General features: G+C 43.0%; 1 protein-coding gene across 8 annotated transcripts in view; it reads right to left on the bottom strand.

Annotated features, from left to right (window-relative positions):
* The window catches only part of Grip1 (glutamate receptor interacting protein 1), a 622,013-nt gene that overhangs the window by 154,029 nt on the left and 440,021 nt on the right, over window positions 1-27,963 (bottom strand). For 6 of the 8 annotated variants that reach the window (XM_029482635.1, XM_029482637.1, XM_029482636.1 and 3 more), the window contains exon 2: window positions 24,005-24,085. The exons of the other annotated variants lie outside the window; for them this stretch is intronic. In XM_029482635.1, coding sequence (XP_029338495.1) covers window positions 24,005-24,085 — 81 coding nt within the window. The remainder of the gene's footprint in view (window positions 1-24,004; window positions 24,086-27,963) is intronic. 8 annotated transcript variants of the gene reach the window in all.

Raw genomic sequence — 27,963 nt, 5'->3', positions numbered from 1 at the left:
AATGTACTAATATAAGAGTTGGTGCGTGCTCGAGGAGAGGCTGCTGGGAAGAGACTGGGAAGCGAAGGGGATTTCCCAGACCTGAACTTTAGAAAGGGTTCTTCTAATGTTAGCCTGAAGCAATAGTTTGGGCTGAATGAAACACATTTTACTTCTGGGTCAAAACCAGCTTTTGGAAAGTTGGTGAGGTGGTGTCCACACATTAACTATACTGGCCTCTGTTGTAGCAACAGTAACAATTGCAAAGAATAGTAGCTGAAATACCACGGGGTCATTTCTGCTAATATCCATTTGAAGGCTGTGTTCCCTATCAGCAGAGGGAGGTTTCCCTAAGAATCATGGGCCTCTGCTCGGTTTTCCCTCCGTTTTGACATTGTCCTAAGATTCTGGTTGACAAAATGTTCAAGGAGACATTGCAGATATCATAGTTAGAGCACTATTATGAGAGATTTGACTTCTTTGAGAGAAACACAGACACATTTACTGTTGCTGGAAGCAACGACACCCACTATTTAAGCAACGAATCATAATTATGTCACTTTTGCTGATAGCTTATTATTCTGAAGCAGAGATTTTCCCTGTGGATGCTATGATCAAAGCAAGCCCACGTGCTAACCAGGTTGGAAGATCTAAGTCTACAGATGTTAATTTGGTTTGAGGGCCTGGGAAGATGAAGCACGTTTAACAAACACACAAACCTTTACAAAATACTAGGGTTCCCTGAATGTGCGGTCACCTTTGTTTTATGGTTTTCAGATAATTAATAAGTCGTTGGGAGAAAACGTGCACTATATTATTTGGACCTAACCATAGACTAACTTTTGGAACTTCATTTGAATGATCTGAAATTATCAAGACTCCAAGGATTTCATGAACAGAGGAGGTTTGGAAACTTCTGCCACAAGATTATTTATTCCAGCACGATTGCATCCAGCCGATGCAGTAAAAAGAGATATCCTGAAAGCTACCATATTTCAAGGACAGCAGCTCATTTTCCATTCACACCTAACTTCAAAGGAGGCTGAGGGTTAGAGTTTAGGCAAATGCCCAGCCAGTGCAGTCAGACAAAGCTGGTTCCAGGTGGCTGACTATGCCCCACACGGGCATGGTGAGAAATAGAGACATTTCAATGTTGATGTGGAGGCCACAGACTCCAGAGAACACTGATGAAGAGGAATTCCTGAATTAGAGATGGATTCAGAAGTAGGAGGAAGAGGAGGACAAAGAAGACTTCAGCGATTCCAATTGGTTTACCTGCTGGATATCAGTGTCTGTACCTGAGAACAAGGCCTGAGAAAACAGTGGGAAGTTTACAGTGGTGAGTGACTGAAGTCAGCACAAGTATACGGAATCATACAAGGGAAACTCATAATGTTGAAATTATGAAGGAAGTTTTATTTTAGGTAGTTTTAATATTTTAAGTTTTATTTTATAGTATGGATAATTTGCCTGCATGGATGTCTGTGTGCTACATGCATGCCTAGAGTCTGGAGAAAGTTTGGAGACAGCAACCATGGGACAGGAGTTTCACACAGTGTGAGTTGTCATGTGGGTTCTGGGTACTAAACCTGCATCCTCTGGAAGACCAGTTAGTGTTCTTAATCACTGCCCTCCTGCCGTCTCTCTAACCTTGGCTTGGGTTATCTTGTCCATCTCAACGTGGTCCATAAGACCCTCTTTCTATGGCATAGCATTAAGACAGAAAGCATAGCAATGAAAGTGACAGGAAGCATGTTCAGCAGACAGACGCTGGTGAGCTGCTTTGCTTCTACAGGTTTAATCAATTGCATAGATTAAAAGAAAGACAAAAAAGAGAGAAGGAAACAAAAACAAAAAGCCAAAACCAAACCTCCGGCAACACTATTGATCAAATCTCCCAGTAGGAAGTCACACATTTGGAAACGCTGGGGTCAGTGATTGTCTGTGGTTCCCTCCAAGTCCTTCGTGTGGGTAGTGGTGGCTGTTACATTAGCAGGTGTGTCCAGGCACCTGCTGAGTGAATGGACACATTCGTAGCAAGCCCTGGCTTGTGGCTAACAGAATTACAACCCAATGGCACAGTAGCCACAAGACAGAGGTATGGCTGACAGCTATTTTCCTCAGTTTATGCGGTGTGGCAGTGGCAGTGGCAGTGGCAGTGGCACTGGCCGCCCATGCCAAAGATGATGGCTACTATTGTTGTTAGTATTATTAGTAGAAGCATTTTAAATGCCCTGGTAATGTGAATTTCAGTTCATATCACAATACTATGGGTATATGTATGATGTTTAGAAAGACAATTATTGCTCATGTTGTTGGTTTTCCTCTGTAAATTACTTCTAATGAAGTCACTAGGAAGCCTATCCCTCTCAGGAAATAGACAGGTGCCCTATCCAGCACTCATTTCAAACTCTCCCTAGCATTGTTTGGTTTGGCGAAGCTGCGGGCATCAACGCTGGTTTCCCGTGATGAACAGCTGCGTACTCAGCCTCAATTCTCGCCGCAGCCCAGCAGAAGAAGGTCTGTGGGCACCATCCACTGCTGTGTGGCAACGTGAAAGATTACAGCAGAAGCTCTCCGATCCTCTGGGAGCCAGTGTAAATTAGATTAGTGACTGTACAGCATATAAATAGCCAGCTTGAGCCTCCCTATGAACTACAATTATGCTCAGGACAGATCTCAGCAGTGACAGGGACAGCCAGGGACAGCCAGGGCCCAGGGGCAGCCACATTCCTCGCTGTGGGTTTTTATTCTCAGAGTATTTCAAGAGATAGGGAAGGAGGGTCCAAATATGTGGAAGTAAATGTGAAAATCTGTAACCCCTTAATATATGAGGTATTCAGATCAACTCCTTTTTGGCAAGGCTGATTCTGATGGTGTGTGTGTGTGTGCCTGTGTGTGTGTGTGTATGTCTGTGTCTGTGTGTGTCTTTATAAATGTATGTGTATGTGAGTGAATATATATATTATGTATGAAGATGTTTGTGAATGTGTGAGAGAGAGTGTGAATGTATGTGTATGAATGAGTATGTGTGTGAATTTGTGTTTGTGAGTATGTATATATGTATGTATGAATGAGTGTGTGAATTTGTATGTTTGTAAATGTATGTGTGTGTGAGTGAATGTATATGTTGTGTGTTAGAATGTTTGTGTAAGTGTGCATGCATGTGTGTGTGCGCGTGTGAGTGTATGTGTGCATCTGCATGTATGTGTGTATATGTGTGTGTACTTTTCTCATTTCTAACATAGAGATAATAACAATATGTGTCCCACAGGGTGTTTTGAATGTTCAGTGGTAAAGTTCTTATGAACAATTTACAATAGCACCTGTCTTAGAGTGTTTACTATACGTTAGCCATGGCATTATTCAAATTATCATTATTTGGAATATTCCAAGAATAAACATTGCCAAATCTTTACATATAATACTCACATTGTTTAATCTTGTGGAGAATATATTGAAAACTGTGGATTTTTCAATCCAAAAAAAAACCCCAAAAAACCAAAAAAAACTTTGAAGTAATTTAAGAAGACTTAATTCTTAAGTAGGGAATCTTCTATAGCTTATCAAAAATCAAAAATCTACTTAAGAAATTAGGATCACTAAAGCAGTGGTCCTCAACCTGTGGGTGATGACCCTTGGGGGGGCTGCATATCAGATATCCTGCATATCAGATATTTATATTATGATTCATAACAGCAGCAAAATTGCAGTTATGAAGTAGCAATAAAATAATTTTATGGTTTGGGGTCACTATACATGAGGAGCTGTGTTAAAGGGTCTCAGTGTTAGGGAAGGTAAGAACTGAGCTCTCTAGTATCATGTTTGAACCAAGTGTCAATCAAAGAGCAACCACCAGCTAACATGCATGCCTGTGAGCTACCAGTTCAAGGCCAGAATGGAGTGTCCAAGCCTACTCAAGTACTTTAGAATCTGAATGAAAATATGTCAGAAGATATCAGAGAGAAGATGGGGCCCATGGACCTCAAATTCCTCCAGCTCTATGGCCTCTGGATGGATATTTAGACATAAGAGAAGCTGGAAATGACCCAGATGTCCCTCAACTGAAGAATAGATACGGAAAATGTGGTTCATTTATGTGGAATACTATTTAGCTATTAAGAATGAGGAGAAGGACACTATGAGTTTTTCAGGCAAATGGATGGAACTAGAAATATCCTCCCGAGGGAGGTAACTCAGACCCAAAAGCACATGTGCGGTGTGTACTCACTGATAAGTGGATATTTGCTCAAAGGGTACAGAAGACCTAGGATAGGCACCCACTGACCCCGTAAGAAGTGTAACAAGCAGAAAGGCCCAAGTGAGGATGCTTTAATCCTACTTAGAAGGAGGAAGCATGAGAGGCAGAGGGAAGAAGGGATCTGGGTGGAGGAGGGGAGGAAGAGGGGAAAGAGGGAATAGAATCAGGTTTGGGGGACACAGGAGAGAAGCCCAGAGGGCCAGGAAAATGAATGGAAATATGCAGCCTGGGGGGTGGGGGGAGTCTCTAGAAAGTACCAGAGATCTGGGAGCTGAGAGACTCTCAGGACTCACTGGGGGTGACCTCAGCTAAAACACCCAATATTGGGGAGAGGGACCTCGAAGAGTCCACCTCAAGTGAAGGGACTGGGTTACTAACCCCCAGTCAAAATTTCTGACCCAGAACTGGTCCTGTCTAAAAGAACTACAGGGACAAAAATGGAGAACTGAGGGAAAGGCAGTCCAATGACTGGCCCAACTCGAGATCTAGCTCATGGGGGTTGGGTGTGGGGAGCACCAAGGCCTGACACTATTACTGATGCTATGTTGTGCTTACAGACAGGAGCCTGGCATGGCTGTCCTCTGAGAGACCCTTCCAGCAGCTGACTGAGGCAGACACAGATACTTAAATCCAACCACTGGACTGAAGTCCTATGGTTGAATTAGAGGAAGGATTAAAGAAGCTGTAGGGGAGGGCAACCCCATAGGAAGACCAGCGGTCTCAACTAATCTGGACTCCAGGGAGTTCTCAGAGACTGAACCACCAACCAGGCTGGTTCGAGGCCCCTGGCACATATATAGCAGAGGTCTGCCTGGTCTGGTCCGAGTGGGAGAAGATGTACTTAATCCTCAAGAGACTTGAGGCCCCAGGGAAGGGGGTGGCCTGGTGGGGGGAGCACCCTCTCAGAGACAAAGAGGAGAAGGAATGGGATAAGGAACTGTGGGAGGGAGAACCAGCAGAGGGGCAACGACTGGAATATAAAACCAGAACCAACCAAACAAACAAATCCCCCCAAACCACACACACACACACACACACACACACACACACACACACACACCCCAAGCAGGAGATGCAGTAATTGTACTATCTTAAAGAGCTCCCAGCAGTTTCCTTTTGAAAAAAGTGACTTTCACTTCCAAGTGGTTAAACCTCTTGGTGCAAGCTGTTGACATAATTGAGAGGTGGGTACACCGAGTTTAAAACTCCAGCAATTGACCAGGCTAGCTTTGAAATTACTCTTGATCTTCAATGGTCCCCCAAGGAAGATAGCTACGTTCTTATTGCTACTTGTGGACTGTTTTCGCTCAAAAAACCTTTTTTTGACCATCTGTAATGGCCAGCCTCTGTGGCAGCAGCTAACGTGGCAAAGACTAATAGCCCCCACCTTTACCTTTCTGCAGTTTATACTCTAAATGTCTGAGACAAATTCTTGTATTAAGGATCCCAGTGATGTGTGCTCAGTGCACAGCATAGCCTGGGGGTCTGAAGGAGAGTTACCACCAACCTGTGGTGCTGGGAAGAACCTTGTAAGTCACAGAGGTGTCATTGACCATTAGGCTCCTTAAATAGAAACAGGAAATTAACTTGTATTCTTCCTCTTGTTTCCATCTAAGAGAGAAATGAAGCTACCAAAGCTTCATAGTATGGTTAGAGAAAATAATGTGTGCCACCCTTCAGGTAGGATAGCCACTTGTGATCAATACCCTGGGTCAAAAGGACAGATTCTCTGGTCTCAAAGTCCAGCCAAGCAATAAGAGATGGGAAGCATGTCTTAGTTAGCAGGATAGGTGGGGAGAAAGAAACACACAGGAGGATGAACCCAAGACACAGACACGGTCAGATCTGCAGCGCATGCCTGGAACCCATCCTCCGCAGTGGAGGCAGAGCTACTACCTGAAAGAGGGCTGGCTATACACCGGGGCTGGCTATACACTGGGGTTAGTGCTTCTTCCAGAACAGCTGAAAAGAAAATGCTTTGAGCTCTTTCTGAATTCAAACTGGGCGACTCCTTCAACGAGCTGGTGACAGAACCTGATATATTGGTTTGGCCTATTCTTTCCACAGATAACTGAGAATTCACAGATTCACATTCCTTGGTGGAAAGATACTTTTTTCCCCTACAAACAAACAAACAAACAAAAAACAACCCCGATACTCTGAGAGACTGGCCCAGTATTTTCCAGCAGTTTATGCTCTTCAAGACGCTCCCGCACCCATTACCTAATTTAGTTTTCAAAACAACTCCGTGAAGAGCAGAACAGTCCATTGCAGGGAACTTCAGAATCAGGTTCCTTCATTCAGCAGACTCCTTACCCATTTCACGTGCACAGAGTTGAATCTTGACCAAAGAGAGCGCCAGACACTTTCAGAGTCATCAGAAGGCAGGCACAAGAGTGCATAACCAAGGTGCTCCTGGGAAAGGACGGAGCGCTACGGTCTAAGCTGACGTCTGGTCACCAGAGCTACAGTAAGCCGGTCACTCTTAGTCTGCTACAGATACCGTTTGTCAGGGGTATGCGCTTGACTCTCCACTGTTTTATGAGAATTGATCCACTTCAAATAAAGGGACAGATGGGAACAAATAGTGCGGTCACTGCAGGTAACCGAGAGGATGCACCAAGGGACCCCTGAGAGTGCTCCTTGGGTCAGCTGCAGTGAGTCAATGGGTGCATTGTATTACAACCATGCCTAAGGCCCACTGGGAGGCTAGACTGGAGCCGACTAAGCTGATCACAGCAAGAACAACTCTCATGCCAGACTTTTGGCTTCTACGCTAACAAGGAGACCATCACCCTCCCCTAAGCCCCAGCCAAGGCCAGCTCTTTTCTTCTGATTTACATATTAAAAAGCACAACAAACAAAACCAAACTCTAAACTGTTTCTCATCATTGGGATAAATAGCATAGGAATTAACAGATAAGCCCATCGATTTAGCTATCTCAGCCCTGTGTGTATTACTTCACCCAAATAAAATGATCCCTTGCTTCACTCTATATGTGAAACATTTCAGCCATCTTAACCCATATTATACCATTCCATCCATCCATCCACCCATCCGCCTACCTCATCCATCTACCCCATCCATACACTCATCCATCCATCTATCCATCTACCCACTCACCCATTCATTTTTCCATCCAACTTCTCCTTCAATATCCATTGATCATTTGCTAAATGCTAAACACTTTATTATCAAGGAAAAAAGGGCAAACCCATAGCACTCAATAAATTTTTGTTCAAGTAAAAAAATATATTAAGAAGTTAAAATCATAATCATATAATCAATGGTAATTATCAAATCAAAGGCTTGGTTTGGGGGCAAATGAGAGATTGCACTTTGAAAAATATTCACTCATGTTTTATTATGTCCTAGGTAAACCATCCATATTGCCTTGGGCAAGTCACTAAAGGCCTTACTGTGCCTTAATCTCTGAACTGAAAAAAAAATCAGAAACTAAAGTGAACTTCACTTTGAAGTCCATTCACATCAAAATACCACCACATTTAAAGGATATACCTTATTTAGCATTTTGATTAAAAAAAAAGACTATGCTGTCAATTAAATTGTAATATAATGCTGTCTTATTGCTCAAAGTTTAAAGATTTTATACCCAATAAAGAATTCAAAGTATGTACAAGAACAGGAAAAGCAGGTGAAATAAATGAGTCACGGCGTGTCCTGAAAACTCTCCTTTTGCGCTGTCAGAACCAGCATTAGCCACCCATGTTTTCTTTAAATGTTGTTTTTCAGGTCACCAGGAACCTGGCGGTGTAGCATTGCCCGGCCAGCGCTCAGCTTTTGTTTCTTGGGTTTTCCTTCAAGCTGTCGAGCCTCACTGGCACGTTTTGATTCTTACTATCATGGTGACACGCCCTTAGAAGCTTACAGTTTAAGTGTTTTCTCTCCAGTTTGTGGTATTATACTTTTAAAATAAAAATTGACATTTTTTTTTTTTTGGAAACAGAGTTTTACTATGTAGGCAAGGCTAATCTAAAAGCTTTGTAGACCAGGTTATCTTTGAACTCACAGAGGTCTGCCTGCCTCTGCCTCCCAGGTGCTAGGATTAACTGATTTTGACAATGTTACACATGGATTCACTACTTACATCATTTCCACCCCTCCTTTCCCTCTCCAAGTCTTCCCTTCACTAACTCTCTCTTGGATTAATCTCTTCTATAATTATTATCGTTACACACACACAACATATTGTACCACACTGCACACACACACACACACACACACACAATGCTGCCCACATGTCTATGTGCTTTGGGCTGAGTGGCGGGGATTAGATAACCTATTGTGGTAGTTGTACTGGCTATTTTTGTGTCAACTTGACACAGCTGGAGTTATCACAGAGAAAGGAGCTTCAGGTGAGGAAATGCCTCCATGAGATCTGGCTGTGGGGCATTTTCTCAATTAGTGATCAAGGGGGGAAGGCCCCTTGTGGGTGGGACCATCCCTGGGCTGGTAGTCTTGGTTCTATAAGAGAGCAGGCTGAGCAAGCCAGGGGAGGCAAGCCAGTAAAGAACATCCCTCCATGGCTTGTGCATCAGCTCCTGCTTTCTGATCTGCTTGAGTTCCAGTCCTGCATCCTTTGGTGATCAACAGCAGTATGGAAATGTAAGCCGAATAAACCCTTTTCTTTCCAACCTGCTTCTTGCTCATGATGTTTGTGCAGGAATAGAAACCCTGACCAAGACAGTAGTCACTGCCTGTTTGTGGTTCTTCAAGCAGAGATGGATCTTTTGAAATTCACAGGATCCCCGCCTTGGCTTGTCAACTGGTCCAATCATCATGAAGATCTTGTGTAGGCAGCCACATTGTGGAGATTTCCTGGACACAACATCTCTGTTGTTTCTAGGAAACACTGTCCAGCAGCAGGCATCCTGTTTCTCTCCATCTTTCTACTTTTCCTTCCTCAGGACGCCCTGAGCCTTGGGTTTGTGGAGGCTGGGTTGTAGATCTATTAACTAGAACTGGGCTCCTTAAGGTTCCTTCTTCTGTAGGGGCTGCTGGAATGGTTTACCGGGTAAAAGACAATTTCTGAGAGCCTGCAAACCCAAGTGTGATTACTTCACCAAGAATTTCATCATCAAGAGTCTGAACCAAGCCATCATGGGAGACGCTGATGGAGACGCCAAATCTACAGGCTTAAGAACAACTATAAAATGGTTCTTCTTTTCACAGATGTTTAAAGTATAGATCAGCAAGAGCGTGGGGGCTTATGATAGTTGGAATATAGCATGCTTTCCCCAATTCCATTTTAAAAAAATCTCTTTATTTATTTTATGTATATGAGGACACTGTAGTTGTCTTCAGACACACCAGAAGAGAGTGTCAGATCACATTGCAGATGGTTGTGAGCCACCATGTGGTTGCTGGGAATTGAACTCGGGACCTTTGGAAGAGCAGTCAGTGCTCGTAACCACTGAGCCATCTCTCCAGCTCAATTCCATTTTCAAGTGAGATTTTCAAAGCACCCAGGGAGGAGGAGATCAAATAGGTATAGCCCTGAGCCTCTAGTCCTGTCTTCATCTGTTTTCATCGGCATTCTCTCCTGCTCTTCCACAGAAGATGTTGTGAATTTTCTAATACTGTAATCTAAGCGTGTCCACTGGCAGGTGCAGCTATTCCCAGTTCTGGCACTCTGAAGTCTGTGATAATAACTCACCAGGGAAGCCACAGACACACTTCTGAGAATTTCTCTGGCACAGGAATCTCCCAACATCTTGGGAAAGATGCCAGCGACATACCCATATCTTTGTAAGGTTCCCTCCATTTTGAAAAGTGTACTTTTGTGTTCTCAATTGGTATAGCATTCAGATGTCACAACGCCTACATCTTCCTTTAGCAGTGGGTCTCACCCTTCTTAACGTGACCCTTTTATACAGTTCCTTACGTTATGGTGACCCCCAACCATAAAATTATTTCATTGTACTTCATAACTGCAATTTTGTTACTGCTATGACTCATAATACAGACATCTGATATGCAGGAGATCTCATAGGCAAACCCTGTGAAAGGGCCATTCAATGCCCAAAAGGGTCATGACCCACAGGTTGACCACTTCTCTTTAATGACTTCTACATCTGTATAGCACTTAGCATACCCTGTTCACGCATGTACTTGATTCTTATTAAAATCCGGGATTCCAAAGATGAAATACATGAAGATTTCCAAGGACAGAGATCTTGCCTAAGGGCCCACACCAGGAAAATCTGTTTGAACTTATAAATGTTGGCTGTCATTTCAAATTCAACCTTCTTCTCACAATGACCTTGCTTAACAGGGATGGACCCAACCTCCGATGCGACATCTTATCAAAAGAAAGCTCCAGATTCTAGCAAGGAGCTCTAAGTCTATTTTCCTTTTGCTTCTTGAACATAGATGTGAAACATTAAAACAAATTGCCTTGCCAGTGTGTTTTGTGAAAGTGACTTTCACACAATGGATAAAGGAATATTTTGTGATTCGAGTTGGGTTAGCAACTTGTCAAACACCTGTTTGGAAGTCCACACTAGTTCCAGAGAATGGTATTCTGTTTTAAAATTCTGGGAAAATATATCTATCTTGCTGAGTATCTAGAAAAAAGGGCTATCCTTGTTTCAACCTCTGTTCAATTCAGTGATCTGGGAATATATTAGAGCGTGTTTTCTCTTATCTGAAATTTGGATATGTCTTTCCTGAACATACATTATTTCTGTCTTCAGTTTTTGTTTCATTTGCACATTCTCCTGTAACGGTTTCATCATGTGGTCTGAACACATTGTCTGCTCTTGTTTTCACACAAGGTCAGAATGGAGGACAGTTTCCCTTTAAAAGCACAATGCTTTTAACAACCATTAAAGAATATCACACCAAACCCACAAGAGCATTACAATAATTGCTCCTCTTACCTAGGTGGAAAAGGACATATCTGTCAACCAAAGAAGTGAAAAAGCAATTAACACATCTGTATCCTGCTGGGGAATTGCCTAAATTAAAGAAACAACAGGGTGGCATCATGGTTATTATATATTTAATATTTAGTGGTTAGCATAAGTGTAAAGGTCCTCAGACACCCTCATGTGCCCTCCCCAGGCCTGAAGAACCTGTGTAAATATGAACAGGATACAGGGCATAATTGTTTGCACATGTGTTTACATGTTGGTTTAGGGTTACATTTTTTAAAAGACTTAATGAAGACCCAGGACTACATTATACACTTATAAAACTTAATATGCAAGCCCATGTAAGTGTCCAATAATTTCTCCTGAATAAGAAGCACATATCTGGATTCTGAACTCCCATCCACAGATGAGCCATATTAGCCTACTTCCAGGGCAGGGGTGCTAAGCAGAAAGTTTACATTTATCAGGTTTACTACATGTACAATGGAGGTACAAGAACGAACCTGAGAGTCCGATGGGTGCGCATTCTGCCTACCAAGAACGAAGTAGTCCAGAAGCCCAATCTGTCATGGGGTCTTTCCCAGAAGATGTCAGTGGTCTCTTTGTGTGAAACGTAGGCACACAAATCTGGTTAGGGATTTTGAGAGGTACAGAAAGAAACAGAGCCCAGGCAGGTCTCTTTCCCTGAGGAGATGAGACCTGCCTGTCACAGGAGAGAACAAAAGTACTTCTATTTCTTAAAGTATGGAGGTAACTCTTGGCCTTCTCAGAGAAACTCACACAGAGTGCTTCCACTCTCTGTAGCAGAGACAGTCAGGGAAGAACGGAACTACAGAACACACGACAGGAGAGACTCCAATGTCCATAGAAAGATGCTTCAGGAGACTCGGGGAGGAGGGTGCTCTTTCACCGAGCTTGGCAGCAGAACAAACAAAAGTCTCAGGTGACCTTTAGAGTCTGCTGATTCCAGGTCACCTGCACTTGGTTATCCTCCTGTGTGCCTACAACCATCATCTGTATCCTGTCTGATTGGCTCACAGACTCCCAGGTGAGACACCAACTCAGGCATCAGCTCCAGTGACTAGCTACCAGTGTGAGAGCCATGACTGACTTCAGAAGCTGTAGCAGACACAGCCTTCTGATCCTCTGTGGTCCCAAGCTCCTTATGTCCAACCCCCTGATGCTATTTATCCCCACACTTACAGGTTAATTCTGAAACATCTCCCAATGGGTCGGCTTGAGGATGCTCAGGTCCAAGGCTATGGTGCTGTTTGAAGAGTAGTGGGGCCTAGCTAGCATCAGCAGGTTACCAGGAGGGAGCTTCAGGCAGGACCGCATTAGCACTGAAAACCTTGTTAAACTATAAGCCCACATAGCTCTTTGCTCTCTTAGGATGTACCTAGTGGGTACTTTGGTTTCAGCTGTGCTAAAACTCCACCTTGTGAATATGGGTGTGGTATAACCCTCCCACCACACACCCCCACCACATTAAAACCCTATCTGTGGTTATGGGCGTGGCCTACAGCTATGCTAAACGGCCAACTTGAGGATATCGGCACTGCCTGCGACTTGTACCTAACCAGGAGGATTTGCAAAGGTTTCACATGTATGCTATCATTTATGCGCTGACTTCAAAGCCCACTCTCCTGGTGACTTCCTTCCTTTGTGGTCTGTGGGGTAGAAGACAGGGATGAGGGCTGAAGGTGACCTCTGGAAGACAAGGAATTGAAGTTCTGAACTTACGTCTGATAATAGTCTGAGTGAGCTTGGGAATTGAGCCCTCCTCAGTCAAGCCTCAGATAACACTCCTGCTTTGTAAGACCCCAGGGAAGGCAGATAAGCCACGTTAATATCCTAATATACAGAAACTGAGAGATAATACATGTATATGGTTTAAGCTGCTGGATTTATGGTAATATTGTTAGGAAGAAATAGATAATTAATATAGATGCTCCCTGTGTATTAACTTATATAATCCTCATTATCGTCTCATTTTGCACAACGGAAAAGCTAAAGCCTGAAACATAAGCAACCAGCTTATTCCCACAGAGCAGCAGGTATCCTGGCTGCTGACACTGGAACAAGGCAGGCTAGCTCCAGACGGTGTTCCTAGCCAATAACGTGCCCCGTCTGAATGCTGCTTCCAAATCGAGTTTCCCATAATGTATCCCACCAGCATGAGGCCAGCGTCCGGGTCACACGCTGGCCATGTTATCTGAATAAGGGAGGGAGGCATGTGTAACCTGACCAGTCAGCTGAGAGCATGAAGTGCTGACAAGAGCAACAAGTGCTGCCTCTAAGTATTCTCTGGCAAACCCAAAACACAGTCCTGGCTGCCCTGTGGCAGGGGAGTGACGCTGACCACTAACCGCTCATGTGAGTCTATTTCTGCCTAAAGGCAGGAATAAAATTATTATCTTAAAAGATAATTGAGGACATGCTAACCCTATGGTCTTATGACCTGAAGTATTTAAAAAAATTGATGAATTTTGGTCTAAGTGTGTGTGTGTGTGTGTGTGTGTGTGAGTGTATGTGTGTGAGTGTATGTGTGTGAGTGTGTGTGTGTGTGTATGTGTGTGAGTGTGTGTATGTGTGTGTGTGTGTGTGTGTATGTGTGTGTGAGTGTGTGTATGTGTGTGAGTGTGTGTGTTTGTGTGTGTGTATGTGTGTGTGAGTGTGAGTGTATGTGTGTGTGTATGTGTGTGTGTGAGTGTGAGTGTATGTGTGTGTGTGAGTGTGTATGTGTATCTGTGTGTGTGTGTGTGTGTGTGTGTGTGTATTAGTTGGCTCCATGTGGCATCAGCTACAAAAAAAAAAAAATCTCCCTGCTTCCTCTTGTTTCTACTCTGGAGGTCTGAGTCTGATACTGATAACGCCCATCAGGACAGGGTAATGCCAGGCAGTCTCCATTTATTGATATTACTTTTTTTGCGGAGATTTATCCTTTGTAAAGATGTCTCTTAACAACCTGTGAGCTGAAAGGTAAAACCTCTGAGACTCAGTGAGCCGTCTCACCGCACCCAAGGCCCGTGAATCTGGGTTTCTGGGAGAGAAGTGAGGTTTGGGGGTGGGGCACAGTGTGCTGCTTTTAGGACAGCCATGTGTGTCCTTTGTAACATCTGCTAAAGGCTCATCAGATCTGAGGGTAATTCTCTGGTAAGTAGAGTAATATATGTATGCAATAATCAGGAAGATAACCTATTTCCAAGCTAGAGCCTGACAAAAATAATTTCTGACTCAGTTCTCAGCATAAGGATGAGCAAGTAAGGTGATTGGCTCCCTCCACACCAACAAACGTAGAGAGTGTTGTGGTTTCTTTAAAAACCCAGTTATGTTATGGGAATAAATTTTTGTTTTAATCCCAGGTGTGGGGTATGGGGCTGCCTCACTCTATTCACAGCCATTAACTATGATTTTCTCTCTCTCTCTCTCTCTCTCTCTCTCTCTCTCTCTCTGTGTGTGTGTGTGTGAGAGAGAGAGAGAGAGAGAGGGGGGGAGAGAGAGAGAGAGAGAGAGAGAGAGAGAGAGAGAGAGAGAGATTTTGCAGATCAGCTGCAGATAGTTTACTTCCAGGCACCCTAGAGAGGGTATAAATGAGAGAGCCCCAAGAGGGCCTGTGGTAGCTGCTGCTTTCCTCTGCTCTGCCAGTTCACTGCGTTTGCTATTTCTCGTTTGTTGGACTGCTGGGTATTCTGATGATGAATATTGGACTTGTCAAGAAACCCAGCAATCCTAATCAGCAGGAAGTAGCCTATAGAGGTCTGTGTTCCCTTTCCACTCTAACCTTCTTTCTCTCCTACCTAGTGTTAAGGGTTTGGGGAAGAGATGTAAGAACCTAATAAAATAGTTAGAAAGATTATTCAAATTATATGCACTAGCATTTGAATAAGAAAGTTCCGTCCCTCTGAGCCTTAATTTCTTCATCCACAAGACTGAGTTAATTATTTTCTTTTTTGGAAAAAGAAAAGAGACTAAATGATTTTTTTTTTTTTTTAATTCTGATGGATGTCTAGAATTCTTCTTCCTTTCCTCAAATCTAGATAAATATCATAGAAGAAAATATTCAGAGATCTGGACAAACTCTGCAGATTGCCTGGTATTATAAGGAGTATTACTGAAAAGAGAAAAATCTAGCCTCAAGAAGTCACAAGATCAAGACTTGTAAGCTTTAGCTGACAGCAAGCTCAACACAAATACTACTTCTCTCAAAAGTACAACCATCGCCTCCATGTTAACCAGGGGAAGCAATGAGCCCCTTGCTGGTCCTGTGCTCTCTTCAGAGCACAGGAAAGTGAGGTGTGCAGTTTGGTCTGCTGAATGCTAAAGAGCAACAGTCAGCCAAGACAGCCTAGTCGAGAAAGGGAGCAATGTCACACGCAGCAGAGAACTTAGGCAGGAATGTGCTTCACTTGATTTCAAAGCAGCAACAAGAGGATCAGAAGATGGGTACAGCCATGTATGCAAATGGCTGGATTTGAAGGAAGATCCCTATAATTAGAACAGGAAGTAAGTAGAGGAGCCGGGTGGGGAAATTGAGTCCATTAGCACAACAAACACTGGGGCTATTTTGTAACACAGCCAGATTCACGGATTTGAACCTATTGAAGTCAGACAAATTGTATACAGGATTTTTAAGATTGTGAGCAGAATGCAGAAGAAGAGAAAGTGTGTGTGTGTGTGTGTGTGTGTGTGTGTGTGTCTGCCTGTGTGTAAGACATAGGTATCAAAGTAGTCTAAATCCTATTTCTACCTGATCACTTTGCCATTTGCAATTGAAACCCGATGGCACAGGGAAAAATCAGTTTTCTCTAATGGAGTGTCTCTGTGGATATCTATAGTCACAGCAGGCCCCGTGTTTTGGCCAACATTAAATGAATTCTATTTGTGTGTGGGTATGGGGGGTACACTTTTGTTTTCTTTTGTCTTAATTTGGTATTTTCTGTCTTATTGGATTTTTTGTTTGTTTCGTTTTATTGAAAGTGGGAGGGTGAAATACGGAAGCCGAGTGGGCACAGATATAGGGAGGGTCTGGGAGGAGTTGCTGGAGGAGATGCCTGATCAAATATACTGTGTGAAAAATATCTAAAGAAAAATGTCTATATAGGCAATTTTAATTATTTGCCTTGATCTGGAAGTTTTGAAAATCACAAATATATGGAGCAATTTCTATACTGTTGAAGAGCTATACATTCCGGAATATTTAGGGTTATGTAGTATATCTATAAATACTGCATTTCCCTCCCCAGTTCTCTGAAGCCCTCAGTGACTCAGAGAAAGAATTGAGTCTCAGCATTGCAAGGCATTGTACATTAGCCTATCTCCAATCCCAGACACCAGTCACTGAGGACAGATGGATATGTGGCCTGGACAGACAGACAGGACAAACCTTCATACCCTCTTGGTGCCTCACAGAAGAGGTTCAGTTGGTCTCCAGAAGACAACCTTCTTACACCTTGTCACCAGTAGGGATTCTCTCTACTGCCTTCTTCAACTGCGCATGGGGACTCTGCCCAAAACGCACATAAATCTAGAACGGATTCAATCTTACTACTCGTTAGCCTTGTGGCCTTTGACAAGCAATTTCAGAGCATCGGCTTGCTCATCTGGAGGAGGGGCATTAGAGCTCAGTCAGAGGTTTTGCATGGAAGAAATGAAATGAGACAGGAAGCCAGACAATGGTGGCACACACCTTTAATCCCAGCACTTGGGAGGCAGAAGCAGGCAGATTTCTGAGTTCGAGGCTAGCCTGGTCTACAGAGTGAGTTCCAAGACAGCCAGGGCTCTACAGAGAAACCCTGTCTTGAAAAACAAAGATGGAGGAGGAGGAGGAGGAGGAGGAGGAGAAGGGAGAAGAAGAAGAGGAGGAGGAGGAGAAGAAGGGAGAAAAGGAGGAGGAAGAGGGGGAGGGGGAGGAGGAGGAGGAGAAGAAGGGAGAAGAAGAAGAGGAGGAGGAGGAGAAGAAGGGAGAAAAGGAGGAGGAAGAGGGGGAGGAGGAAGAGGAGAAAGAGGAGGAGGAGGAGGCGGAGGAGGAGGAGGAAATGAGACAGGAATGTTTCATTCACCATCTGGACCACAGCGTGCTACCAATGGCCAGGAGCCCTTGCAATATCCCCTGCCTCCTTCTGCCAGGTTCTGTCTCTGGATCCCGCTGCACTGTGGTCACTGGACTCTTTTATTCCCTGTGCTTGGGTTTACGTTGTGAACTATCCTCTTTCTCATTCAGATTTCTTTCCATCTTTAACAGAAGCTCCACAGGCATTCAATGTCCACATAAATGACAATCATTGCATCATAAATCAGCTACCTACTTATGTACCAATAATGTGTGGTAGAGTGTTAGGACTCTCCAGGTCACTTCTTGGAAGACTCTCATTCCAAGTCAGGGTCTCCCAAAGGATGTGGGATAGAAACCCTAGTGGATGCCAGAGGCTTTGAGAGGGTATGTAAGCTTTTGTTTTATATTCTTGCTTGAAAGTTTATTTTAAATTGGTATATCAATCTCCGATATTAAAGCATTAAGAAGAAACAAAGAGCAGAATCAATTCGATTTCACTTAAAAATCATAGCAATTATAATATGAATGGAACCTAGAACAAAACGCAGAGCCAGAAATCTGGAAGCTGTTCCATCATTTAAGGCTTATAGATAAGTGTGAAGGATCCACAGGCCTCAGGACTCACGTCTCTAGTAAATCACACAAAACCCTTCTTCAGTCTTCCCACATGTGGCTCGAGAAACTCAGCTTCCACCTCACCTAGGTCTCTAAAGTCACTTCATTTTCAACGCTGAATTGGAGGTCTCTCTAACTTGATGAAGAGGGATATTGATTTTCCCTCGATGCAAAAGCTATGGAGGGAAAAGACTTCTCTGTAGTTCTTAGGCACATAGCCCGGAACTCTCTTGCATGGTGTTTTTCAGACACTGTGGCCTGTGCTAGTTGTGGTGAGGCCCAATCCTGTCAAGCCCTGAACATAACCAGAGTTTGCCATTGCCTAAAAACCAACCCCTCCCCCTCTGTGGCTTTTCAGGAAACACTGAAGCAAAGCAGGAAGTTGCTACAAATAATCTTCCCTTAATATTGCATGCAGGAAGAAGTATTCCTGGGAAACCACTTGCTATACACGCACTGCTTTGTTGATGTTCAGCCATGTTTATTTACTGGTAGGCACGAGAGACCTTCAAATGCAACAGAATGGCAACTGTGCATTGCGAATGAAGGCTTCAGCACTGAACACACAAATCAAACTGCTCGTTTGACTCAGTGCTACTAGAGAACTCTGCAATCCAGTCACATGCAGCAAACTGGATCAGCTCTCTGGAGGAAAATCCTTAATATGTACTGGCCATAATCAGTAACGACTCTATTTATGAAGTCTAGGATGCTTTTACTCACACGTTAGCCCTTTTCTACAGTGTAACAGTGAAATGATTCATGCTCACTCTTGTCCACTTTATGGTGAAACAGTATTTAAACTGTTTCTTCTGATGTAGGGTGTCTGCACAGGGATATTCTGTCTGAAGAGAAACAAACGAGCCAAGGGAGAGAGAGGGCTCTGACATTTAGAAGTCTTCGGCTTCTAGTTGATCTATGCTTTGGCCATTAGTTTTGGACAGTGTGGTTTCCTTAGAAATGTTATATTTGGTACAGACTCAAGACCAGTGTGAATATCTGCCACAGACTCTGTGGAGCCAGTTGTGACAATAGAGGGTCTTGCACACTTGGGTAGGAGGTGAACTGCTCATAGGACGCAGTCTTGGCAGAGAGTCAGCTGCCTCCGAGTCTTTGCTCATTAAGATGTTCTATAAACACCCAGCGTCTGTAATGCACTATTCTGCCTGCTAGAGACAAAACAAAAAATAAAACCTGTCTTTATGTCACTTACACTGTAGTGAGGGACCAAGAAAGAAAACAGTAATGCATTTATAACTTTCAGACATTAGTAAGTATTATGGGGGAAAAAGAGAGAGGATCTCTAAGGGCACACGTGAGAATGGCATTATTGGCAACCCTCCTGACCCTCGTCTTGAACTTTATTTAAAAGTTATTGAGGTATTTTGGTTAGCTTTGTAAATACCTTCTGATTGCAATGTTTGGAGACATGACTGTTGGGGGCTTTCTGAATGCCAACAGGAAAGGCCTTGGGTGTGGTGCTCCCTGGCCCTCATTTGCCCCGCTGCCTGACTGTGTAGTAAAAATGTTTGTACAGTGGCATCTCCTGATACTGGTGACAGTCTCACTGATTGGACCATCCAAATTCAGTGACAGAGGGCAGTATCTGCAGCCCCAGCCCTTGTGTGACATTTTACACTTGGAGGGTTCAGCAGACTTCCATGTTCCATCGGGTGAGAATCATTCATTCTTTTGGAGAGGTTCATTGATAGAACTAAAGAGGTGAAGTCAAGTCAGGTTGAGCAAAAGGCCTTCATGTGCCTGAAAACTGATACAGCTATTAAATCCAGTGCCAAAGTCACACTAGATATCTGCGGGAATAATGGAAACTTAGGTCAATGAAGCATCAAACTGTATGAACAACAATGATAGGGAAATGATAAATAGAGACTTTAATAAAGACCTTCAAACTTGTCCTCTCTCTGTGACTGAAGGTTGCCAGTTCTCCACGAGGTCAAAGACATGACAGTTTTTCCTCCCAGATCTGGGAATTGAGATGTAGACCCTTCCTGGATGTATCCTAACAGCTCCACTGAGTACATCTTGTTGCATGGGGACACATTTAGGCTCTCAGTCTCATATTTACATGTCTAGCCCAAACCCTCTAGATGGGACAAACAAAGAAAGATTGACATGCAATCATTTATGAACATATCAATTAATATCTTTTCTAATAGTCCACAAATGAAAAAAATTACCCTCTACAACTTTTTGTGACCTAAATCTAGATGTAGATTTAAGACAATTTTCCTGAGCTCCCCAAAGTTTCTGAAAGATGGAAGAGATGCTATTTTGTAGCTTTCCACATCTGTCAGCAGAACAGGGTTCTTTATGGTGAACAAGGCAAGATTCCCTGTGTGGAAGGGAGGCAAGCCAAATCAATACAATAACTGCAGGATTTGGGGTCTAATACAATGTCCCATCTCTTTCTTTTACACACAATAGACAGATATGATTAAAAAAATATTGAATTAGGGAAAACCATAAACTATTTCAAAACTTGTCAAATTCAAAGTAGGAACAGATTTTCACTAGTAATTTTGCACAATCCTTTAGTTAGCCCAATTTCACTTCACCAGTGGTCTGCCAACTTAAGGGCCTCAGACCAAAAGCATTCTCATAAAGTCTCATTTACGGCATCCGTTAGCTCAAAATACCTTTGAACCTGGAACTCATTTTATCTTTGAAATAAGATTCAAACTTTACTTCCTTATTTATTACTATTTTTTTCAGAAGGTTATCTTTGTATATATCCTTCAGTGTCCCAGGACCAGACATCTCATCTTTTATTACCTTCACTGAAAAATCTACAAAAACTTCTGAAAGTCTAAAAAAAAAAAAACATTTTTGCTTTTATATTTTATGCCATCATAGGCACTATTAAAATGAGAAGTACACAAATAATATTAATAACACACTTCCTTTCATCCAAAGCAAAGACAATTTGCTCCTGAGAGCTTCTTGATACGCCGCCTTCTTTTGGGGAGCCAAAGAAGGGAGATGAAAGGCTTCAGTGAAAGGTCCCCATGACTTGTGGTTGTAAAGTAATTACTATACTGATTTTGAGTTTGTGTGGAGATATTGGGTTTTGAAGTCAATTATAAATTATATTTCTGTTAACCTTCAAAGTAATCCTTTTGGTACAGAGCAGTGCTATCTACAAGGCCATCAGCCTAGTGCAGCCCACAAGACAGAGTCTTACTTTCTGCTGGATTTGTAGTTTAGATAACTTTCTTTATTATTATTATTATTATTAGGTATTTTCTTCATTTACATTTTTCAATGCTATCCCCAAAGTCCCCCATACCCTCCCCCCCCACTCCCCTACCCACCCACTCCCACTTCTTGGCCCTGGCGTTCCCCTGTACTGAAGCATCTAAAGTTTGCAAGACCAATGGGCCTCTCCACTGATGGCCGACTAGGCCACCTTCTGATCCACATGCAGCTAGAGACACGAGGCTTTAATTGCCATACAACGCCTACAGACAATCTTAAGATGTTCTTTCTGACCTTATCCTCTCATTCTACCAAATCAAAGACAGCACTAATAGGAATGGTTACATTAGGTGGCCACTATTGGATCACTGGGCACATGTATATACCTTTCCTTGTAGGCTGACACGGGGACATGCCTACTCTGAAGGAGCCAGCGAGGTTCAATGGCTCTGGGACAGCACCTGCCTTGGGAGGCATCTCTCCACAAAGACCAGAAGGTGGTTGACAAGCTAAGACTGTCTTCTTATGGAGGTACTGCTCACTAAAGATCCCTGCCCTGCTCAGAGGGTGATGATAATACCCCGAGGGAAGTGGGATTGGAAGGGGAACACAGGAGGAGAGAGTGGGAAAGCTGCAAAATTGAATCCAGCTTAGTCTATGGACCACTCCGAGGTTTTTCAATGGAACCTTCTGTGAATCGCAAACACGTGTTTACCAGGTCTCCTCCCCTGTCTGTTTTCTCTCCAGGACTATTCAATAGCAAAGATGGCAGGAGAATCGTCAAGATTTCTTGATGCTAGGTTACGCCTCTTTGATGTAAATGACTTCTTGCTAAGGTTCTGGGGCTATGCCCTTCGTATTCCCAAGCAAGGGCTTACAGGTAATTTAAGGTGAGAGAGCAAAGCAATCTTAGAGTTCTAAGAGTGCTAAGTCAGCCCTGGAGGAGGTTAGGAAAAAGGCATTTTCTGTGTAAGCAAGCAGTAAGGGATGACCAACCATTGTTTGAAAGTTATCTAAAATACGAATCCAGCCCATAAGTAAGAGTCTGTCTTGTGGTAATTTAGATTCTCAGTCCGCTGGCTGCTCTATCTTCTCTTGGATTGTTTGAAGAATGGAGAAGATTTTGAAGGCCTGCTCCCCTCTGGCCCTTTCTCTATGAGGGATGAGCAAAAAGAGGGTTTCTTCATGGTCAAATTCCATAGAAACAACAATAAAGCCTATACGACATTTGTAATTCCAGTGACTTTTAAATCACACCCACCTGGGAGAACAAACGCTCTGTAATGAAGAATCACTTGTGTGATAGGAAATAAAAGTTACCATTTATCAATTTGCTAACCCAATGAGTAATGCAAAAACACGGTTCAGTGACTTAAAGAAAAGGTCTGTCTCTTCAAGTGAGTTACAATTTAGTATGCAACATTAGAGAATCCATAGAAGGACATCGTGGACAACAGCCTTTGTTACTGTGACCACATGCCTGCAATAACTACATGAGAGAAGATAATTATATTTTGACTTGTGGCTTCCGAGGTCCCTGTCTTGGGCACTTGATTCCACTGGGTTCAAGCCCAGGATAAGGAATCCAGATACAGAAAGTCAAACATCTCACAGTCTTATCGAACATGAAGCTACAGTGTCCTTCCCTAGTGGGCAAGGGCAGTGGGAAGTCTCTTTTCTCATTCTAGCTGAGGAATGCCAGTTACCAACAAAGATATAGAAGTCAAGGAGAGGGTGATACAGAGCTGACATTACTGACCTTCAAATACGGTACTTTCTTACGGCTGTGAACACAGCTCAGACATGGCTGCTCCAGTTCTTCTAAATGTGACTAACACTAAGAACGATGTTTCATGGAATGGAACAGCAATCTTGACACTGGGTGATGCAAACCAATTGCAAATTGAAAGGACTTCAGAACCATTAGTGTAGCAAAAGAAGGAGATACAATGTACTCGTGTCGCCTTTTAAGCTATGAACTCTCTTAATAGACCTAAAGCTTCAAGCAAGACTAAGCACATTTACAGGTGGCTCTTAGAAGAGCAAATAGGAACCAAGAGCAAAGTCTCCCACAAACTAGCCTCATCTTGTTCTAATTCAAATGCATCAACCCTCCTTTCACCCACAGATTGGCCAACCTCTTCAGCTTAATAGGAAACACCTCTCTGTCACTGCCTAAGGACTGCAATTACTCTATTTTAAAGTCCTACAGCTTAGCTGAGTTTAATGAAATATATAAATAGGGTTTAAATGAATCTTTAAAGCCTGTGAATGCTTTTCCCCCAGCTCTTAAGTACAGGTGCTTTCATAAACAGTCTTCTAATTATCAAGTAAAGATTGTATTTTGGATTTCCTTCCCTCTTTAATTTGACAGTGTACATGTTTTTACGCTTTTATGTCTCAAACACAGAAGCTTCGAAATACTGGTTGTGAGATACGGAATTGTTAATCTAGTTTTCACAATTGGCTTGTATAGAAAAACGTCCTTCATTGTCTTACGAGAATACAAATCACATTTGTCCAAGGAAACCAAGCCCCAGAGGTTTGGAAGAGTCATCCAACAGAAAGAAGCAAAAGGCGGTTGGAAGAGATGAGAAGACAGGAAGAGTTCCCCTCCACCCTGCCCCAACACGCACCATCAGCATACAGTTTTGTTCTGACAGGCACTTCAGTAAAGAAATGGACGTGTCCACGAACGTCATCTTGCTGAAACCAGACGCAAGACAAGTAAAAGACAGTGGATATCAATTCTAGTCATTTTGCAAAGGGCTCTGCAGTGGTGGCAGGTTGTAAGATGAATCCTTGTAGGTCGACAAGGTTGCCTGACCCAGTTTTTGATTACTGGCTGTATCAGTTGCGTAGAGTTTAGTCCGTGCTCTATGAATAACACGGCTAACCAGGCTGGAATCATTTAGGACCACCAAAACAACAGGATTCAAAAATAAGTAAAACAGCTGAAATATCCAACAGTCTGGTCTAACCTGGGATGCTCTGTCTCCTCACAGCCAATGCTCCATCGGGCGGCTTTGTCTGGCTGGCAGATTTAGTGTAGGGACTCTCATCTGCAAAGGCACAATGAAGGGTGTGGTTAATTTCCATCCAGTTTCTAGCCTGGTGAAGACCTGTAATGGTTTGCAATCCTTCTTCCAGAGAGAGGCCATAAGGGGAGAGAAGAGTCCATGACCCGGGTCCTACATTTAGGAGAGCTTTAGGATGAGTGTGGATGCTCGGAATGTCAGTTCTTTCTTGAGAATGAGGGACACCATTCTCAGGTACCCCTCAGAGTGGTAAGGATCGAAAGCTAAAATGTACATGGAGACATTGTTTTGTTTTGTTTTGTTTTTAATGACAGGAAGACTGCCACTAGGCACATCAATCCTTCGCCTGTCATCTAGATCCACCGATAAACAGTGAATGTACGTAACAGGGAGATAAAGACCGAACGAAACGGCCCAGTGGACACTAAGAAAAATCAGGGGGAAGAACAAAGGAGAGAAAATGCAGTATTTCAGAGAAGCAGATGAAAGAGCGTTAGTACTGCAGGAGAATGAAGATAACAGTTAGTAGGCTCTTGTGAGGAACACAAGCAGGCATCCAGGGCAAAGCAGAGGGGTGGGGTCAGTCCAAAGGTAAGACCGGAGAGGCAAAGAAATGGGGAGGAAAGATGGTTTTGGCAAAGAGAGATATGTATTGCAATGAGCTGTTCCGTTCTTTTAAAGAGTGGGTTTCAAGCAAGCTGCAGAGTGACATAAAGAACGACCGAGAAGATGGAGGGTTCAAAGCTTCATGTGAGTTCATGTGGACGTTAGGGGGAAAAAAAAAAGGTCGAGTGTCTGAGACACTAGGTGCCATGATGGTAGAGGAGACAGTCCACTAAGCTATACGTCAAGTGATGTGTTTCTGATTGCTTCTGAGTTAGGATCATGAGTGATGACACAGGAGGGCTCATGCTCGTGTTAGGAGAGTAAGGAACGGATGTGCAATGCTTCTTAGTTTGCACCGAAGCATCCCTGGGAACAGTAAAGGAGACAGCAGGAGTAAAACCTTCAGAGTCCTAAGAACAAGATTGATATGGCTTGAGAGAAAAAAATCATGTAAAATAATTACCCAGCGCATTCTGTCAAGCTGGGTGACACAATGACACATCTTCCTATGCTGGGACATGTTTGTTATCGCTGTCATTGTTTTAACTGGAAATCATTAAAGGATTAAAAGGAATCATATCACACATGGCAAACTATTAAATATAACAAGCATTTAATTCAGCAACAAGGTTTATCATTGGAGAGGCTGAGCACATTAATTCTCCCAACTAAGTGGTGTGTGTTTCCACGGCAAAGTGCTCATTTCTTCTCTGGGATGTGCGTTTCCTGGAAATGATACATGATTTTGTCATAAAAACCAAGCAATGTCTTTATAAGCAACGACCAAAGGAAAGATTAACATGGCGGCGATGGCAATTAACTTAAAAAATGGCAGGCACGTTGTTTCATGCTCATCTGCCATTGATCACACAACTCTTCAATTTTTTCCAACCATAACAAAGCTAGCAGATTTAGAGTACCGAAAGAATCAACAACATCATCTGGGCCACTTCTGAAGCAGCATCTTAGGACCTGAAGTGTTCTCAGTGCAAACACAGTGCTGAAAACTATTAAATATCACAAAACAGATCTAAGCATTTCGTCACAAAAGTGGCCACTGGTCCCACTGTCCACTCCCATTAAAGAGACGAGCGAATTTCCCATATTGTTAGTTTAATAACCAGACACCCTGCTTCACACAACTGTCATTCAAACAGGCTGGTTCCTTGCAAAAGTCTGAGATTCTTTGTAAGATTGTTTCCATACTGTATCTCCTTCCCTCGAGCCACAGTGTGGCAACTGTTCACTTACAAAGACAGAGCTCTGAGCCAAGTGGTGCCCATCACACTCCAAGTCAAGAGCTGCGATTCTATTCTTCAGTTTTCAATTTGTCAGTAAGACAAATGTGGTGCTGGAGTTTCTAAAAGGGCAATAGAGATTTTCCCAGGAGACTCTTGGGTTATCATCTCCTCTTCCAGTTCTACTTTAAAGAGACCTTTTTTTTTTTTTAAAGAAATTCACTTAGTTTGCATTATAGAAGTAGTCAACCCTGTTACATTGTTTTCTCATTTATATTTGAAAACTATTTCCTCGATTTAGGGCTGAGATCCTCTAGTAACAATGTTGGAACTGTATGGTGGTTGGCCACCTAACCAGCATCTGTAGAACCATTCCCAACCCACACCACCCTCTCAGAACCAAGCATGCCTCTCCCAGGCACAAGAGAATGGAAATATTTATCCAGAACATAAAAGCTGTGTTGGTCCAATAATCATATGGGGAAAATTCTATATTATCTAAGAATAGGTCACCAGAGATGCAATGCATGATGGGAGCGAGGCTGGCAACACTTGTCATGAGCATCATGGAAGACTCAACAGCAGAGATGCCTGGCAGAGCTTGATGCAGTTGCTAGGAAACTACCTGAGCAGTTACCCCTTCACCTAAAATGTGCCAGAGGCACCGTGGGCCTTCAGCTATTCAGCACAGAGTGGACTTCTGCTCTCTCTAGGTGGTTGAGCGAAACTCAGCTCAACTCCAACTTGGTAAGTGAAAAGTGAGAAAAGCCACAGGACGAGAGTCAAGGCTCTGCCCTAGGACATTGAAAGGCAAGAAAGACAGTTCAGATTTGGTTTTCATCTATTTCTTTTTTGAAAAAAACAACAACATCAACAACAACAACCAGACATTGATGGTGTGTGTCCCTCCAACAGACAATGATGGTGTGGGTCCCTCCAACAGACAATGATGGTGTGGGTCCCTCCCATGGGAGAGCCTGGGAAGTGTGTCATCCTTCTCCACTGTGAAGTGTGTGCGCATGCTACTCCCTCCTCCTCATTTTCATCTGTGTGCATAGAGTGAATATTTAAAAACGGCATCATAGAACCAATGCATAGACTCTACTTTACACTTAGAATTTATTTGTGTGTGTGTGTGCATGCATGCCATGAATGTCTGTGTGTTCATAGAGGCCACAAGAGGGATCTATGGTAGTTGGAATTGAGTGAGTGATCTGACAGAGATGCCGGGAACCACACCCACTGCTGTCACATCTCTACAGCTGCCTTAGATTTACCTGTGAATCAGAAAAATCTAAGAGGAACACCAATACAATGAAGTGCTCCCCAGTATGGTCCTAAAAGGAACCTTGGGTGTCTTTTAAGGTAGATATGACTACTTTCCCTTTGTTGCAACCGCTTTCAAATATAGAAATGAATTAAACATAGATCAAATATTCAAGCATATGAGTCCATAGCAATCCTAGAACAGCAGCTATGATAGGCATTCATCGATACTTTGTCAGTAGACTATGACATCATAAACAAGTATGTGAGTACACTTCCACCCACCTCTGTTTTTCTGTCTGTTTCTTGGGGGAGGGAAATCTAGGTTTGTAGACTATCCCAGTTAAAGTCACATCATTATCCAAATGTGATTAAGAGAGGACAACCGATTGTGACAGTCCAAACTACGTTTTCATTTTATGGTTAGTACCATGGCACGCTAGAGAGATGTGACTGGTTCTAAGACTGATATTAATTATATATTTTCTTTCACATCTATTCAGGGTTTTGGAATGATTTATCAAACAATATCTGTTAACTGGTTCACATATTCAATTGAGGTCTCAAGTGGCCCACATTACTTTTGATTTGCTATGGGATTAAGATGGCTTTGAACTTTGGATCTTCCTGCTTCACCAGCTGAGTTCTGGAATCACAGATGTGCGACACCACACCCAGAGAGCCATCTTTAACGTCATTCCTTTGAATAACGTAGTTCTGACCTTCACGGCACACTTTTGTCACTGACAGAAGACCCTATTAACAAGGGATCCTTTCAAAAACGTCACCTTG

The sequence above is a fragment of the Mus caroli genome, chromosome 10 (genome assembly GCF_900094665.2).
Source record: "Mus caroli chromosome 10, CAROLI_EIJ_v1.1, whole genome shotgun sequence".
Classification (NCBI taxonomy): Eukaryota; Metazoa; Chordata; class Mammalia; order Rodentia; family Muridae; genus Mus; species Mus caroli.
This window is presented reverse-complemented; position numbering and strand designations above follow the sequence as displayed.